General features: G+C 42.7%; 1 protein-coding gene across 1 annotated transcript in view; it reads left to right on the forward strand.

Moving 5' to 3' along the window:
- DTHD1 (death domain containing 1) overlaps positions 1 to 18209 on the forward strand; it is a 53670-nt gene that overhangs the window by 2239 nt on the left and 33222 nt on the right. The window contains exons 2-5 of the mRNA XM_075287579.1: positions 7817 to 8330; positions 9627 to 9957; positions 13523 to 13702; positions 16346 to 16590. Coding sequence (XP_075143680.1) covers positions 7817 to 8330; positions 9627 to 9957; positions 13523 to 13702; positions 16346 to 16590 — 1270 coding nt within the window. The remainder of the gene's footprint in view (positions 1 to 7816; positions 8331 to 9626; positions 9958 to 13522; positions 13703 to 16345; positions 16591 to 18209) is intronic.

The following is an 18209-nucleotide window of genomic DNA, read 5'->3' on the forward strand; positions in this document are numbered from 1 at the left end:
AAGTATGGGCACCCTTATCATTTTATTGATTTGAATTCCCCTAACTACTTTTTACTGACTTACTGAAGCACAAAATTGGTTTTGTAACCTCAGTGAGCTTTGAACTTCATAGCCAGATGTATCCAATCATAAGAAAAGGTATTTAAGGTGGCCAATTGCAAGTTGATCTCCTATTTGAATCTCCTCTGAAGAGTGGCATCATGGGCTACTCAAAACAACTCTCAAATGATCTGAAAACAAAGATTGTTCAACATAGTTGTTCAGGGGAAGGATACAAAAAGTTGTCTCAGAGATTTAACCTGTCAGTTTCCACTGTGAGGAACATAGTAAGGAAATGGAAGACCACAGGGACAGTTCTTGTTAAGCCCAGAAGTGGCAGGCCAAGAAAAATATCAGAAAGGCAGAGAAGAAGAATGGTGAGAACAGTCAAGGACAATCCACAGACCACCTCCAAAGAGCTGCAGCATCATCTTGCTGCAGATGGTGTCACTGTGCATCGGTCAACTATACAGCGCACTTTGCACAAATAGAAGCTGTATGGGAGAGTGATGAGAAAGAAGCCGTTTCTGCACGTACGCCACAAATAGAGTTGCCCGAGGTATGAAAAAGCACATTTGGACAAGGCAGCTTCATTTTGTAAACAAAAATTGAGTTGTTTGGTTATAAAAAAAAGGCGTTATGCATGGCGTCCAAAAAGAAACAGCATTCCAAGAAAAACACATGCTACCCACTGTAAAATTTGGTGGAGGTTCCATCATGCTTTGGGGCTGTATGGCCAATGCCGGCATCGGGAATCTTGTTAAAGTTGAGAGTCGCATGGATTCCACTCAGTATCAGCAGATTCTTGAGAATAATGTTCAAGAATCAGTGACGAAGTTGAAGTTACGCCGGGGATGGATATTTCAGCAAGACAATGATCCAAAACACCGCTCCAAATCCTCAGGCATTCATGCAGAGGAACAATTACAATGTTCTGGAATGGCCATCCCAGTCCCCAGACCTGAATATCATTGAACATCTGTGGGATGATTTGAAGTGGGCTGTCCATGCTCGGCGACCATCTAACTTAACTGAACTTGAATTGTTTGTCCAAAATACCTTTATCCAGGATCCAGGAACTGATTAAAAGCTACAGGAAGCGACTAGAGGCTGTTATCTTTGCAAAAGGAGGATCTACTAAATATTAATGTCACTTTTCTGTTGAGGTGCCCATACTTTTGCACCGGTCAAATTTTGGTTTAATGCATATTGCACATTTTCTGTTAGTACAATAAACCTCATTTCAATCCTGAAATATTACTGTGTCCATCAGTTATTAGATATATCAAACTGACATGGCTGTTATAAACACCAAAATATTTAGAACTAAAAATGATTAAGATTAATAGGGGTGCCCAAACTTTTTCATAGGACTGTACATAAAATCAACTGATCATACATAAATCATCAAGTTCAGATGATATTAATATAAAGTACATAGGCACCTCTAGTAGTTAAGCAAAATATTCACTAACAAAATGTAGTAAAAATGTTCCCTCCTTCTCAGCCACAAAAGGTTTATTGCCTTCCCACAAACAACTGACTTTAGCAAGGCCAAATAATGATGAACAGGGGTTTCTTCTTCTTCTTCTTCTTCTTCTTCTTCTTCTTCTTCTTCTTCTTCTTCTTCTTCTTCTTCTTCTTATTATTATTATTATTATTATTGTTTATTTATATAGCACCATTAATTCCATGGTGCTTTACATTTGGGGGTTACATACAATTCACAAAATATACAGGTACATATCATACTAACAGTGATCGGCTGGCACAGTGGGGTAAAGGGCCCTGCCCGCGAGGGCTTACAATCTATGAGGGAAGGGGGTAGAGACAGAAGGAGAGGGGGAGACTGTACAGATGGCGGTGGGGTGATAGTGTTATTGGAGGTTGTAGGCCTTCCTGAATAGGTGAGTCTTCAGGGCCTTCTTGAATCCTGTGATTGTGGGGGTCAGTCTTATGTGTTGTGGTAAGGAGTTCCAGAGTATGGGGGATGCACGGGAGAAGTCTTGGAGACGGTTGTGTGAGGAGCGGATGAGGGCAGAGCGGAGTAGGAGGTCGTTGGAGGATCTGAGGTTACGTGTGGGCAGGTAGCGGGAGATGAGGTCAGAGATATATGGAGGGGACAGGTTGTGGATGGCTTTGTATGTTAGCGTTAGTAGCTTGAACTCAATTCGCTGGGCTATGGGTAACCAGTGGAGGGACTGGCAGAGGGGAGCAGCTGATGAAGATCGGGGGGTGAGGTGGATTAAGCGAGCAGCACAGTTTAAGGTGGATTGGAGGGGGTCGAGGGTGTTTGCCGGGAGTCCATGCAGAAGGGTGTTGCAGTAGTCTAAGCGGGAGATTATGAGGGCCTGGACGAGCATCTTGGTAGTTTCTGGGGTGAGGAAGGAGCGGATTCGGTGGATGTTCTTGAGCTGGAGGCGACAAGAGGTGTTGAGGGTTTGAATATGTGGTTTGAAGGATAGGTCAGAGTCCAGGGTAACCCCAAGGCATCGGGCCTGTGGGACAGGGGTAAGTGGGGTTCCATTAACTTTGATAGATGGGTCAGGTGGAGGGGCCATACAGGATGGGCTGAAGATGATAAACTCTGTTTTCTCCATGTTGAGTTTGAGAAAGCGGGAGGAGAGGAAGGAGGCTACGGCCGCTAGACAATCTGGAACTCTGGCCAGCAGGGAGGTAATGTCTGGTCCAGAGATGTATATTTGGGTGTCGTCGGCATAGCAGTGGTACTGAAAGCCATGAGATTCTATGAGTTGGCCCAGGCCAAGGGTGTAGATGGAGAACAGGAGGGGTCCTAGGACGGAGCCTTGGGGGACACCTACAGAGAGAGGGCGTGGTGAGGAGGTGGTGTGCGAGTGGGAGACGCTGAATGTGCGGTCATTGAGGTATGAGGAGATCCAGGAATGGGCCAGGTCTGAGATACCAAGGGATGAGAGAATTTCTAACAGGAGGGAGTGGTCAACCGTGTCAAAGGCAGAGGAGAGGTCGAGGAGGAGGAGGACAGAGTAATGGCGCTTGGCTTTGGCGGTTAGCAGGTCGTTAGTGACTTTTGTTAGGGCAGTTTCTTATCTATCATGGCAATTATTGGTATCATAAATTTAACTATAAATATGATGTATATAGCTCATTGGTGACATATGACTGCAAAACATAACAATATTATCACCAGAGGACTCATCTTCTTGATTGTCTCGATACACAGAGCACATACTTCTCCCCTGGCCCCTAGCTCGAGAAACGAATACAGGGCAGAGTTCATACAAAGTCCACTGAATTATACACAGTTGCAAGAGCTACTTATATGATAATCTACTTGGAAAAATAACCATATTTAATGCTAAGTTCTCACTAGTGTTTGAGTCTCCATATAAGACTCCATCCCAGATTCATCATTGGTTTCATCATAAAATCGTCAGATACCTGGTGGAGCCCATTATAGTCTATGAGATCCTTGGGTTTCCTGGTGCAAATACGTTTTAAGCAGACAGGTTTTCCGTCTTTCTGGTCCCCATGTGGACCCAAAGGATGGATCCCAAACACTTTTGTGAATTCTAGCCTACATTTGGTGACAATTCTTGAAGAGTTTTCAAGATTTTCTTTAAACCTCTGTCAGTCTTTCGTCTTGAATTGGTTGCCAACGAGTAAATCCATGAATGCAGGAATTTTCTATGGTCAGGAACTTGTCATAAACCTAGTGATAATTTCCTTATTGTGGCCTGCATAGAAGCAGAAATGAAAGTGCATGCACAAGTAGATAACTGAGTCACAATAAGGAAATCATGGCTGGATTTCTGACAAGTGCCAGACCATAGACACTTCCTGCATTCATTGTCATATTCACTAGTATTCGATCGAGTAGGTATTCAAACGAATACTACGTTATTCGAAATACTCGTACTTGTTAGAATACTATCTCTATTCGCAGTAAAGATTCGATTCAGAACCAGCGTTGATTTGCCAAATGCTATACAGTGTATAACATTCAGCAAATCAACGCTGGTTCTGCAGCAGGCTCATCTTTGCTAGTCGGGAGAGCTGGCAGCTTGCGGTTATGCGGGAGCTGACTTTTTCTCATAGGAATGCATTGACCAGCGTTGATTGGCTGAATGCTATACAGTGTGCAGCATTAGGCCAATCAACGCTGGTTCTGCCGGAGGCTCGTCTGTGAGAAGGCGGAGTCTAAGATTGGACCACAATGGAGACTGCTGTGGTCAGATCTTAGACTCCGCCTCTTCACAGACGAGCCTCCGGAAGAACCAGTGTTGATTGGCCGAATGCTGTACACTGTATAGCATTCGGCCAATCAACGCTGGTCAATGCATTCCTATGAGAAAAAGTCAGCTCCCGCATAACCGCAAGCTGCCAGCTCTCCCGACTAGCAAGGACGAATGCTACACACTGTATAGCATTCGGCCAATCAATGCTGGTTCTGCAGGATGAGTAAAGGCCGGTTCACATTAGCGCTTGCCTCCCGCCCAGAAGGAGTCCGCAGGAGGACCCCCCTGAATGGAATATCAGCACAACTGCAAGCACTGTGCAGTTAAAGCGCACGGACCCCATAGACTATAATGGGGTCCGTGCGCTTTAACTGCCAGTGCTCCTCCTAAACACTCTACTCTTGCTACTCGTGGACTTGGTGACTCTCCTTTAGTCGAATAGTGGTTTCCCCTGAAACAAGCATTTTTTACCATAGACTATAATGGGATTCGATATTCGATCGAGTAGTCGAATATTAAGGCTCTACTCAAAACCAATATCGAATTTCACTACTCGCTCATCTCTATTAGTAACCCATCAAGACATAAGAGTGTTACTACTAAATGCTAAAGACTACATATAATCTTTAAAACTCTGCAAAATTTTTATTTATTTATATTTGCAAAAATGTTACCATTTAATAGAGATGAGCGAACAGTGTTCTATCGAACACATGTTCGATCGGATATCAGGGTGTTCGCCATGTTCGAATCGAATCGAACACCGCGTGGTAAAGTGCGCCAAAATTCGATTCCCCTCCCACCTTCCCTGGCGCCTTTTTTGCACCAATAACAGCGCAGGGGAGGTGGGACAGGAACTACGACACCGGGGGCATTGAAAAAAATTGGAAAAAGTCATTGGCTGCCGAAATCAGGTGACCTCCATTTTAGACGAATAGTGGATTTCAAATCCGGGTCATATGAGAATGTGAACTTTGTGACTATGAGACAGGGATAGCTGTACAGGCAGGGATAGCTAGGGATAACCTTTATTTAGGGGGGAATGTTATTAAAAATAACTTTTTGGGGCTCTATCGGGTGTGTAATTGTGATTTTTTGTGAGATAAACTTTTTCCCATAGGGATGCATTGGCCAGCGCTGATTGGCCGAATTCCGTACTCTGGCCAATCAGCGCTGGCCAATGCATTCTATTAGCTTGATGAAGCAGAGTGTGCACAAGGGTTCAAGCGCACCCTCGGCTCTGATGTAGCAGAGCCGAGGCTGCACAAGGGTTCAAGCGCACCCTCGGCTCTGATGTAGGAGAGCCGAGGGTGCACTTGAACCCTTGTGCACCCTCAGCTCTGCTACATCAGAGCCGAGGGTGCGCTTGAACCCTTGTGCACACTCTGCTTCATCAAGCTAATAGAATGCATTGGCCAGCGCTGATTGGCCAATGTATTCTATTAGCCTGATGAAGTAGAGCTGAATGTGTGTGCTAAGCACACTCATTCAGCACTGCTTCATCACGCCAATACAATGCATTAGCCAGTGCTGATTGGCCAGAGTACGGAATTCGGCCAATCAGCGCTGGCCAATGCATTCTATTAGCCCGATGAAGTAGAGCTGAATGTGTGTGCTAAGCACACACATTCAGCACTGCTTCATCACGCCAATACAATGCATTAGCCAGTGCTGATTGGCCAGAGTACGGAACTCGACCAATCAGCGCTGGCTCTGCTGGAGGAGGCGGAGTCTAAGATCGCTCCACACCAGTCTCCATTCAGGTCCGACCTTAGACTCCGCCTCCTCCGGCAGAGCCAGCGCTGATTGGCCGAAGGCTGGCCAATGCATTCCTATGCGAATGCAGAGACTTAGCAGTGCTGAGTCAGTTTTGCTCAACTACACATCTGATGCACACTCGGCACTGCTACATCAGATGTAGCAATCTGATGTAGCAGAGCCGAGGGTGCACTAGAACCCTTGTGCAAACTCAGTTCACGCTAATAGAATGCATTGGCCAGCGCTGATTGGCCAATGCATTCTATTAGCCCGATGAAGTAGAGCTGAATGTGTGTGCTAAGCACACACATTCAGCACTGCTTCATCACGCCAATACAATGCATTAGCCAGTGCTGATTGGCCAGAGTACGGAATTCGGCCAATCAGCGCTGGCCAATGCATTCTATTAGCCCGATGAAGTAGAGCTGAATGTGTGTGCTAAGCACACACATTCAGCACTGCTTCATCACGCCAATACAATGCATTAGCCAGTGCTGATTGGCCAGAGTACGGAATTCGGCCAATCAGCGCTGGCTCTGCTGGAGGAGGCGGAGTCTAAGGTCGGACCTGAATGGAGACTGGTGTGGAGCGATCTTAGACTCCGCCTCCTCCAGCAGAGCCAGCGCTGATTGGCCGAATTCCGTACTCTGGCCAATCAGCACTGGCTAATGCATTGTATTGGCGTGATGAAGCAGTGCTGAATGTGTGTGCTTAGCACACACATTCAGCTCTACTTCATCGGGCTAATAGAATGCATTGGCCAGCGCTGATTGGCCAGAGTACGGAATTCGGCCAATCAGCGCTGGCTCTGCTGGAGGAGGCGGAGTCTAAGGTCAGACCTGAATGGAGACTGGTGTGGAGCGATCTTAGACTCCGCCTCCTCCAGCAGAGCCAGCGCTGATTGGTCGAGTTCCGTACTCTGGCCAATCAGCACTGGCCAATGCATTTCTATGGGGAAAAGTTAGCTTGCGAAAATCGCAAACTGACAGGGATTTCCATGAAATAAAGTGACTTTTATGCCCCCAGACATGCTTCCCCTGCTGTCCCAGTGTCATTCCAGGGTGTTGGTATCATTTCCTGGGGTGTCATAGTGGACTTGGTGACCCTCCAGACACGAATTTGGGTTTCCCCCTTAACGAGTTTATGTTCCCCATAGACTATAATGGGGTTCGAAACCCATTCGAACACTCGAACAGTGAGCGGCTGTTCGAATCGAATTTCGAACCTCGAACATTTTAGTGTTCGCTCATCTCTACCATTTAATTGTCTACAAAACCTGGTTCCCCTTTAAATGATAACACATATACTGCTTATTTACACTATGACATATGTGAATTTATTACGACAGTGAAATATGACGGTTCTACACTTATAGGGTATAATGAGAATTCTATATGTTTACTGCAGTTTGTGAACTTCCATAGTGCTTAGCACAAATAGGAACACTGCTGTCAGAAGTCAATGTGATCTTTACCTTCAGCTTATGAAAGTTTTGTGCTACTATTTTTCATTACATATTTTCTGTATTGCCGCATTAAGGGGTATTTTTTAGGGCAGTACACCAGTCAAACTTTGAGCTCTAGATAAAGAAAAAAAAAAAACGCTATAAAGATACATTGAGAAAATGGTACAGAATTCTGACTCTTAAAATGACATTGATATAGTGAACATTTGCTTTAAAAGCAAAGTATCGCCATGCAACAATTGGTAGTTTGCCAGTGAAATGGTGGGGCTATTAAAGGATTATCTTATCTTATCTTAAATAAAATGTTAGTGATCACCCCTCTTATTTTCCCATGTAGATTACATCAATTATCTTATTGTGGTTAACCAAATACTTGGGGATACAGAAAGAAACCTGCAACTAAGTGAAGACCATCTGAAAAACATTGATGTACAGTCGGAACACCTGGCCCATGGAAATCACAAGACTGAAACTTATGACGATATCCATGGGATTGTAAAGGAAGAACCTACAGACACCGTAGACGATCCTGAACCAAAAGGAAAAGCAGTTCAGGAAAAAGAACTGGTAACAAATCCACAAAGGGACGAACCTGACACTTCTATAATAGTCAATGATAAGGACAATGCTGATGACACAAATGGACCGCAATGGATGGATCAAACGTCTATGTCAGCAACTGAGGATCAAGTTCCTTTACAAAGCACAAAAATTACCTGTGACGAAGAAAATCCACAACCAGAACAAAAGGATGAGAAAGCAGTGAACCTGTCTGGCTCAGTGGTCACAAATAATGGGGCACTTCATTCAGTTGATCATTTGTCAGATTCAGAAGTCTGGACCTATAAAGAGTAAGAGGAATCTTATAGTTCCTCAATATTGTCATTTGGATATTGTTATCTACTAAGAATGAATAGCACAGTAATTTTTGAGGAAGTATTGTAGAAGAGGACAGGTTGAGAACAGTAAGGCTATCATGATATGATATTAATGAACTGGAGGCCTAAAGGCAGAAAGCCCATACTTGGTTTGGGTTTTACCTTTGTCTCAGAAACCATTTCATTGTTTTACAGAAAAACAAATCTATTTCAATTTACTGTTATTTTTGTCTCCTAGTTTGGAATGTTTGGATTCTAGCATTGTCAGTAAGATGCTGGAGTTAGTTATTAAAGGGGTTTTCCCAATAACATAACCATATTTAAAGAGTTAAAAGTTAAACATTTATGTAATTCTAAAAAAAATAATCCTGAGCTATAAAGAGGACCTTTCACCACCTTCAATAACTCCAACTCTTGACATCACTAAATAGCTGCTGCTCCACTGATTCTGGCACAGTTGGAATTTTTTCTCTAGCCCCTGCCATTCCTGAGCAACCAATGCTGTTAGTTTTGGTGCCCAATATGCTAATTAGACTCTGTACTGTCAGGAGGGCGGTGTCAGGAAGGATCAGAAAAGGGGGTGTGATTCTGAGCTCTGACACAGGCTGTATCTGCTTGGAGCTCTGAATCACACCCCCTTCCTGACACCACCCTTCTGACATTACAGAGCTGAAATAGATCAGGCACCATAACTAGCGTCCCTTGTTGCTTGGGGATGGTGATGGCTAGAGAGAAAATTCCAACTGCGCTGCAATCACTGGAGCAGCGCCTAATAACAGATGCTAAGAAGTTAAATGAGTGGTGGTGATGAGAGGTCTTCTTTAAAGATTTTCTCTAACCTTCTTAGTGGTGACAGTCTTTTGTACGGTATTGATAGGTTTCCAATGGACACAGCCTTGAATGTAGCTATGGTCTGGGACTGGTCAGAAATGGAGTCAAGATTGTCTTACTATTGCTTGGTTATCTTCTCATGCATGAAGTGTCCTTGCGTGAAAACCTGGCCACAATAAAGAAATCATGGTTGGATTTCTGACAAGATCCAGGCCATGGAAAGTTCCTGCATTCATCTATCCATATTATCCATAAAAGACAAAAGTCATCACTTAGATTGTCAAGAGGAAATGTTTAAAACTTATCAAAATGATTAACTTTTAATTATCTCCAAATGTAAATCTGGTTTTGTTTATGGGAAATTTGTGGGTATTTGTGCTGTCAATAGATTGCTTAGTCCAACCTGCTTTGTAATTCTGCTTTTTTGTTTTGCTACAGATTTTTGCTACAAGATGAGGAGATCGGTGAAGAAAGACTTGCCTGCTTTATTAAAGCACCTCCTTCTATTCTGCAGAAGCTACAGTGCAGATTTGTAGATGACATTAGCTCTTTAGTGGTTTCGGATTCACAAGAATTGGTCAGCAATGTGTTGAATATATCAACCTGCAATGGTCACCTTAATATACCTTTCCCAATTTGTATTTCAATTCCATTCAATAGTCATTACAGAGGAAGCTATAAGGATGTAATGGTAAAAATCATTGATGAAAAAGTCCAGTCCAGTTATTTAACACCCAATTCTTTAGAAGGACATCATGGAGAGTACAAGGTAAGAGTATATTTCACTCTACTGAGTTCCTGCTGCTCTAGCGCTCTGCAGATTAGACTTCACTTTAAATGAAACAGGTTCCCCTTAATTAGAGATGGATGGACCTCTAAAGATTTGTTTTGGGTTCAGGTGGCTCAGTCCAAATATTTGTTTTTGTTGAATAATAAACTATAGCTTAAATCGGCTTAAAACATAGTATATAACACTGGTAGGGCTCCTAAGTCCCTTTCTATCCAAATTCTAGCTCTCTAAGGAAAACACAACCAAAGTTATACATAAGTGAAAGTGACATTTATGTCTATGGAAAAACATAAGGTAAACAGTGGGTATAAACTCCTAGTTTAACCATACATTGAGTTTCCACTTCCTTATACGCATTTGAACCAGTGGCGTAACTAGGAATGGCGGGGCCCCGTGGCGAACTTTTGACATGGGGCCCCCCCGACACCGAAGATCTCGACTGAGTCCCTCCTACGCATTCCTGCGCGCTCTATTATGTCCCATAGTGTCCCCTGCACACAGTATTATGTCCCTTAGTGGCCCCTGCACACAGTATTATGTCCCTTAGTGGCCCCTGCACACAGTATTATACCCAATAGTGGCCCCCTGCACACAGTATTATGTCCCTTAGTGGCCCCTACAGGACTAAATACTGTCACCGCTGACCGCTATACCAGGACAAATTGTGGATAAAAAAAAATCTGGTCCTGTGCATTACAATTTAGTAACTCCATGTGCCTCATATTAATAACAGTTAACCCTATCATGTCCCTCACATTAAGCCTTGTGTACCTCACATAAGAGTTACTGATATGTGAGAGACGTGGAGGTAATAATAAAGTATCTTCATTACTATTACCCCCATATGTCTCACATATCAGTAACTCTTATGGTGAGGCAAACAGGGGTTAATGTGAGGGAGATGATGGGGTTAACTGCTATTACTATGAGGCACATGGAGTTACTAAAACACAAGTAATCCCCCCAAATGCCTGATAGTAATAAGTATAGTAACCCCAGTACGTACCTGTGTAGCTTCAGTTTCATTTTCCTGGAGCAGCTTCTTCCTCTTCTCTTCTGTGCAGGACGGCAGGGATAAGCCCCGCCTCCTCCTCTCATTGGTGGGCAGAGGACAGCAGAGAAAGGGAGGGGGGAGAGAGGGGGAACGTCCTGCAGCGCTGACAGGAGCCAGACCTGCATGCAGCTCCTGTGTCTCAGCCGTTGCTGCAGCTTCGGGGCCCCCTGTTGGTGGAAAGTATTCCACCAACAGGGGGCCCCGATCATTATACTCGGGGGTCCGAAAAGACCTCCGAGCATAATGATAGCAGCAGTAGCAGCTGTCACCGGGCCCCTAATGTCCCGGGCCCTGTGGCAGCTACTACCGCTGCTATGGTGGTAGTTACGCCACTGATTTGAACCTTTAAAACATTCCAAAAATTATATGTTTTTTGGGGAAATGTGCTTAACAAACAGATTTTTCAGAGTAGCACAATCTGTGTCAGTGTTTTGCTGTTACAACAGCAGTTTGTAGTATATTAGGTAACCAAAAAATACCCTTAAATTAGTTACAGCACTTTAACAAAACATTTCTCACTAACATCACTGAAAACAAAATTAGAATATTGGCAAATAAATAGTTAACTGTCCAGTCACAAGCTCACACAGTGCAATGCAGAAATTCTTCCTCCCTCCACTCCTGTGATGTATCCATCTTTGCTCAACTTCTCCTCCTATTATTCTATAATTCTGTTAGAAAATCGAGCAATTGCTTTGGATCATACAGTGATAAATAACACGTCTGTTCTCAAGTTTTCTTTATCTCAAAAGGGCTCTTCTCCACTTTGCAGAGAGCGATATATATTCTGACTGTGACAGAATGTTCTCACCTACCACTCATTATTGGTTGTCAGTTTATGCCAGGAAAGTCATACACGTGTCTCTTTTGTAGTTTTAGTACACAATGCCATTTTAGTGAGCCCGAGACAAATCTCAAAGAAGAGGGTTTCGTTACAAACTAATTGATTCACCCATCTCTACCTATAACATCTAGTAAAATGTAATTCACTTAAAGGGGTATTCCCACCTCACATACTCAGCAGTCTTCACTCTTGTAAAATCTTCTTTCTTCCTGGTTGCTTGCATCATTTGGTGGGCGGGGTTTCACAGGCAACCTGACGTTTAGCTCCACCCCCAAATTCGCGTGTAGCTCCGCCCACCCACATTGGACTATGAAGTACAGGCAGCAGCAACTCCATTCTGTGTTACATACAGAGACTGCCTGTCTCTGCCATAATGAACACAATTGAATTAGCTAGCCTGATAACTGGGAGAACAGAAGAAATGAAAGCAGCTCCTCTCCCCTATCTGCTAACAGGAAGCTAGGTCACGTGGTGTAGACACAGGAATAGCTAGATACACAGGCTTGCTCCCTGCACTTAGCCCCTCCTCCCTCCCCCCTGAGAGCAGCAGATGCATCATTTGACTCAGGAGCAGCTAAGTCAGGGCTGTGGCCACAAAGAATTGAATAAAGTAAGATAGTGGCCAAACAAAGCAGTTTTGCTGAAGCAATGTATTCAGGAAAAGTCTTACAACCACATTAACCAGCAGTATAGATAGGATCCTTGTGATGGGACAACCCCTTTAAAGACATTTTCCTATGAACACATATCTAAATTTTTAGACAATTACAAGTTAAACACTTTTACAAAAGTAAGCCATGATTGCTAGACTGTTCTGTCAATGTCACACATTGCTACAACCCAGTAAACTAAACAAAAAGGACTGAAGTGGCAGTGCTAGAGCAATGAGTAATGCTTTGTTGCTATTTTATTTTGTTTGCTATTTTATGGCCGTGCCCAATTTTGACTGATCTCCGACAACCCATTTAACATCATATAACCTTAGGCCCCATGTACACAACCGTGATATCTTTCCATTTCTTATCCGTAACTACAGATACATAATTGCGTGTAACATACTCACCCATTCATTTCTATCCCTCTATGGACGCGGAGTGTAAAAATTCAGAAACTGTCCTATTTTGGTCCATATTTCTGGTGTTACAAATTCGCCGATATTAATATATCAATTCCAGCCTGTTATTTTTTTTTTTAGATGGATCAGTGTTTACAGAATGACTACAAAGCGAACAGGTTTTGCATGTTACTGATTTGTTGTTTTGTGGGGAGTAAAATCAACATGACTGTGCGTAAGAAGCCTTAAGTGTCTGCATTCTTTAAGCAGAGTACCTTCCATAATCTCACGTTGAGGTGTGCCAAATAACAAACTTAAAACTGTTACTTCTGTAGGTCACCGACGTTCTTGTTTGTTTACCAGTATCAGGAAGTCCTTGCGTCCTTGTTATTTAGCGTGTGTTGTTTTCTTACCAGCTAATTTCCAAAACTATAACAGTAGATTTCATCCTCCAGACGAGTTCTCTTTAGGTCACTTTGTGTTTCTTATTGCGCCAGTCTTTTAATGATATTTTTAGTTAAATGTTATGCACAGCAATATAATATTTGCATCACATTTAGGTTTCCTTCTACGTTCTGCCATTTGTTTGCAGGGAAGTTTTGCAGAGGTTAAAGTGTACAAACTTGGCACATTCTCTGTGGTTTCATGTTTGAAGAAGGAGAATTTTACTGTTCTTAAAAAAGGATTATCTTTAAAGCTAAGCGTGGATTCACGGATTTCCTTAAATTACCCCCCAGGCTGCTTCGGCTCTTCAGTAATTGTGCAGTTTAAGGTAAGTTGGAATCTGAATCTTTTCTTTAAAATGTGTTACATCTGGAACATAAATCGTAAGAGTTATTTCCCAAAGCAGCAGTCCTTGAGACAAGAGTGGGAAAGGCATTATTACAACGTAGAATCATTGTAATGTGAAGGCAATGATAAGTACTCCTTAGAGGGGGAAGTATTTCAAGATACTGACTTTTATGTATGCACCTCAGATTTCACCATCTGCAGGTATAAAGACTCCTCTAGATAATTGATCTCCTAGATGAACTACGTTGTTTCCAGTTTAAAAAAAAAAAAAATCATAGTTAATGTTCATATTTCACACTTAGTAAATGAACCCCTTGGGTTGGGAAGACAACGGTTGAATTCGCTATAAGACTGTACCAGTTAGCCAGCTACCAGTAATACCCTGTTCAGAAATTATGTTAATGATAATTTAAAATGTAATTTTATACAATGTATTATAACGGGTTATGGAAAATTTTCACATATCTTAACATTTAATTACAAAGACTGTAATGGAGTATGTTGGTTACATGGTAATGAAACAAGGTTGTAGATTTTACCCTCAATATCTAGTATTCAAGGCTCTCCAAACAAACATGAATATAGACTACAGGAAGGAATTTTCTCCCCTGAAATAGGGCAATTGGCATGAGCCTCATGGGGTTTTTTGCCTTCCCCTGGATCAACACTGTAGGGATTGTAGGGTTATAGGTTGGACTTGATGGACTAATGTCTTTATCCAACTTCATCAACTATGTAGCTCAAGGCCTAGATTCTGTATCAATATAGGCAGAATAAGGGCGGAACACCCGTGGTGGACAAGACGCGCACTTTAGGTGTGCAAAGAGGTCTCACTTCATGAAGTTGGAAAACAATTCACTCTTTATTCGAAAGAAGAAGCACTACGCGTTCCGGGATTGCTATTGCTTTATCAAGTGCATACACTCTATTAAAATAATAATACATACAAAAAGCTCACTAATACAGATCTCCAACCATGGACATATTAAACAATACTCATGTAATTATAAATACATGCAGAATTCAACTAATAGAAGTAGGTCATAATGATGATTCTGTATCAATCCACTAAGGCCACATTCACACCTGCATCAGATCCCATCTGAAATCGTGGACAAAAAAAGTCCAACTCCCTATTATTGTTGGTCCCATTGGATCCATTGTTGACCATCACTTTATGGATTGTCTTTATTGTTTAGTAAATTTTTCTGGTCCTGTAACAGACCAGAAGAATGGATGAAACAACGCAAATGTGAACATACCCTAATCTGAATGAAGAATTTCCAGAGTTTGAACTCCATAGAGATGCTGCATGAGACAGAAGAGAGGAGGGAACACATTGGCATCCTAGACAACAATGTAACAGGGCTTTCCCCCCTTTCATAAGCAAATACTGGAGTTCAGTGATGGGTGAAACAGTCTAAAACACCTGACCATAATGGCTCAATGAACAATACTCGTAGAGCAACATGCAGTGCTATTTCATACTATAATAATGGTAAAAATCCATGTTAAATGACTACTCTTAACTATAAGGTCATAGTAAAGGAAATGTCATTTAAATACATTGAACCTAATTTTCAATATTGCTGAATGATAAATCTGCCACATTATTAGTTTGCCCATACTAACTTTACACCTCTTATTACTTGGCTAGTTAACACCAGAAAAATGCATCACAATTTCAGGACATTTGGCAAAATGTAACAAATTAGACCATTCCTACTTTCAGTCAAACCATTGAACCACTTTCCTGTGAACGCACACTTATTTGTTTTTTACTACATGACCTTCTTTTTCTACTTTTCTGCAGCCTCCTAGTTTAAAGGGTTTTTGTAGTATTGAAATATTGTTGTCTTATCTGTAGCATAGGCTATCGATATCAGATCTATCAGATCACCGTGAGTCTAACTCTTGACATCCCACCATTTAAATGTACACCATGCCCTTGGAAGTGGCTTTGGTGAGTATTTACTTGAACGAGATAAACCTGCATCCCAACATAGCCGGTACTATACAAAGGCAGACCCCACTAATCCCATGAAGCCATTTTAAGCATCGGTCCTTCCATCTTAGTCCAGTAATAGAAGCTATTGCTGCTTCTAGCTCATGGGTGGGGCTTCTGTTCCTCATGGGTGGTACTCTAATCTCTCCCAGTCTCTCATATAAATTATTATCTTATCTAATGGACGGTTAAGAACTAGACTCCATGGTCACTGAGGATATTATTTGATAGATTGATTGATTTACAAAGACATTAGGAGCAGAAGAGAGTAGTGTACATTGCAAGTACCTGGTATATATATGGCTCACATAGTGTTTGTTCATATTACATAATCGTGAGGGTTTTAAGGCAGTGTTCACGTGGGATAATAAAGAGAAAGCAATGAATATATTTTCATATAGACGCTATTCTGATAATGATAAATTATATCAGTTATTGCCATTTGTTTATGTCCATTCCCAAGGTAAATTGTCCAAATTCATCTTTTTCTCTTCTAAGCCTATAAATGCAATTTTCGCTTTATATTTCCTTACAAACGCGGCAGCGGTCAGATTCTCACTGCACATTTCTACTTTTTCAGTTCTAAAACCATTTGTAACTTTTATAATATTCTTGTAGGTTCAACCAATAGATACATCGTTGATCTCTGTACTGAAAGCAAAGCATGATATATATCATCCAGTCGTGTCAAGCAGCCCTCTCATTCAAGTGAAACAGCCATCAGTTCAGGCTTTCCTCAAGTCTGTCACAGTTTTCCTTCCATGCCCTCCGAACCCAGAGAAAAAGAAGGCAAGAGATGATGCAGAAAATAAGAGGGCAGCAAGCGCCGCAGCTTCAAAAACTACAGGAATACATCAGATTCGGTAAGTTTTTTTCTTAATACACTGAATTCTTTGTCGCTGCTTTTAGAACTATTATTATCTGTAACATACACTGAATTCTTTACCACGTTTTAGTCGCAGTTTTAAAGTTATTTGCAAAGGCACATTTTATTATTGGAATATATTATGCATCTGTGGTTCTCCTTCTTTCCATCTGATCAGAAACTTAAAATCTAGTGTAACTTTTCGCGAACTTTTATATTATAGAATGAAATTTATAGCAATTTCCTATTGTTTTGTGAATTACTCCCTTTGTTTCAAATCCTACAATATTGAAGGTCAGTGCCAGGGACGTAACTTAAGGGGGTGCAGAGGGTGCAATCGCATCAGAGCCCAGGAGCCTTAGGGGGGCCATAAGCACTGGCATCAGTATGAGATTGCAGCTTCCATCTGGCACTTAAGCCAAGGAGACCCACAGATTACCATAACCATACTAAGGTGGATTAAACTCCTCAGTACCCGTAACCCAGTGCTGCACCTCCCATGAGGCGACCTGAAGTGACCGCTTCAGGCGGCGCTATGCCAGGGCCCCAGGGAGGACGGCATTTTTGCTTACCTAAGCCAGTCCAGGACAAGCTGTCCTGGACTGGCTTAGCACCGAGTGGTGGATTGGGGAGGCCACTGGAGCAGCGCTGCTCCAGCAGCCTCCCCTCACGCTCAGGCAGAGAGCAGGTCCTCTCCATGCCTGCTCTCTGCCTGAGAACGCAGCTAAGCCCTGCCCCTTCGCTTAGCCCCGCCCCTCCTCACCGTCACGCCCCCCTCCGCTCCGCCCCCTCCTCCGGGGAAGGGGGGGCGGCTTTCTGTCGTTCGCCTTGGGCGGCGAAAGGGGCAGGTTCACCCCTGCCGTAACCATCACTATTAGAGATGAGCGAGTAGTTAAATACTCGATATTCAATATTTGTTTCGAGTAGCCCCTCAATATTCAACTACTCGAATCGAATATCGAATCCTATTATACTCTATGGGGGAAAAATGCTTGTTTCAGGGGTAGGCAACATTCGATCAAATTTAACTTACCAAGTCCACGAGTGAGGGTTGGGCTGGATTCTCCGAGAAGTCTTCTCCGTGCAGCGTCCCCGCAGCGTCTTCCGGCTCTGAATTCACTCTGCCAGGCATCAGAGTGAATTCAGAGACGGAAGACGCTGCGGGGAAGCTGCACGGAGAAGACTTCTAAAGGTAGGAGAAGAACCAGCGTTGATTGGATGACTGTATAGCATTTGGCCAATCAACGCTGGTTCTGCATCAAACTTTTCCATTCGAATATCGAGTGGTACTCGATCTAGTACGAGTATTTCGAATACTGTAGTATTCGATCGAATACCTACTTGTTCGAATACTACTCGCTCATCTCTAATCACTATCAAGAATTCACTGTAGGGATAAGGTAGAGGGCCTTGACAAAAGATTGCACCGGGGTCCACAAAACTTTAGGTACGCCACTGGTCAGTGCAGTCAACAACCTCATCTGGATCTTACTTCAAGGTCCTATACCCCAATGAAAACATATCCCTTGACCCCTTTGATCTTTGCTATTCCTGGTGGGGGTTTTATGTGAAAGAGAGACATTTGGGTCCCTGTAGACATCAGGATCTAGGTTCAAT

This window comes from Leptodactylus fuscus, chromosome 1 (assembly GCF_031893055.1).
Source record: "Leptodactylus fuscus isolate aLepFus1 chromosome 1, aLepFus1.hap2, whole genome shotgun sequence".
Taxonomy (NCBI): domain Eukaryota; kingdom Metazoa; phylum Chordata; class Amphibia; order Anura; family Leptodactylidae; genus Leptodactylus; species Leptodactylus fuscus.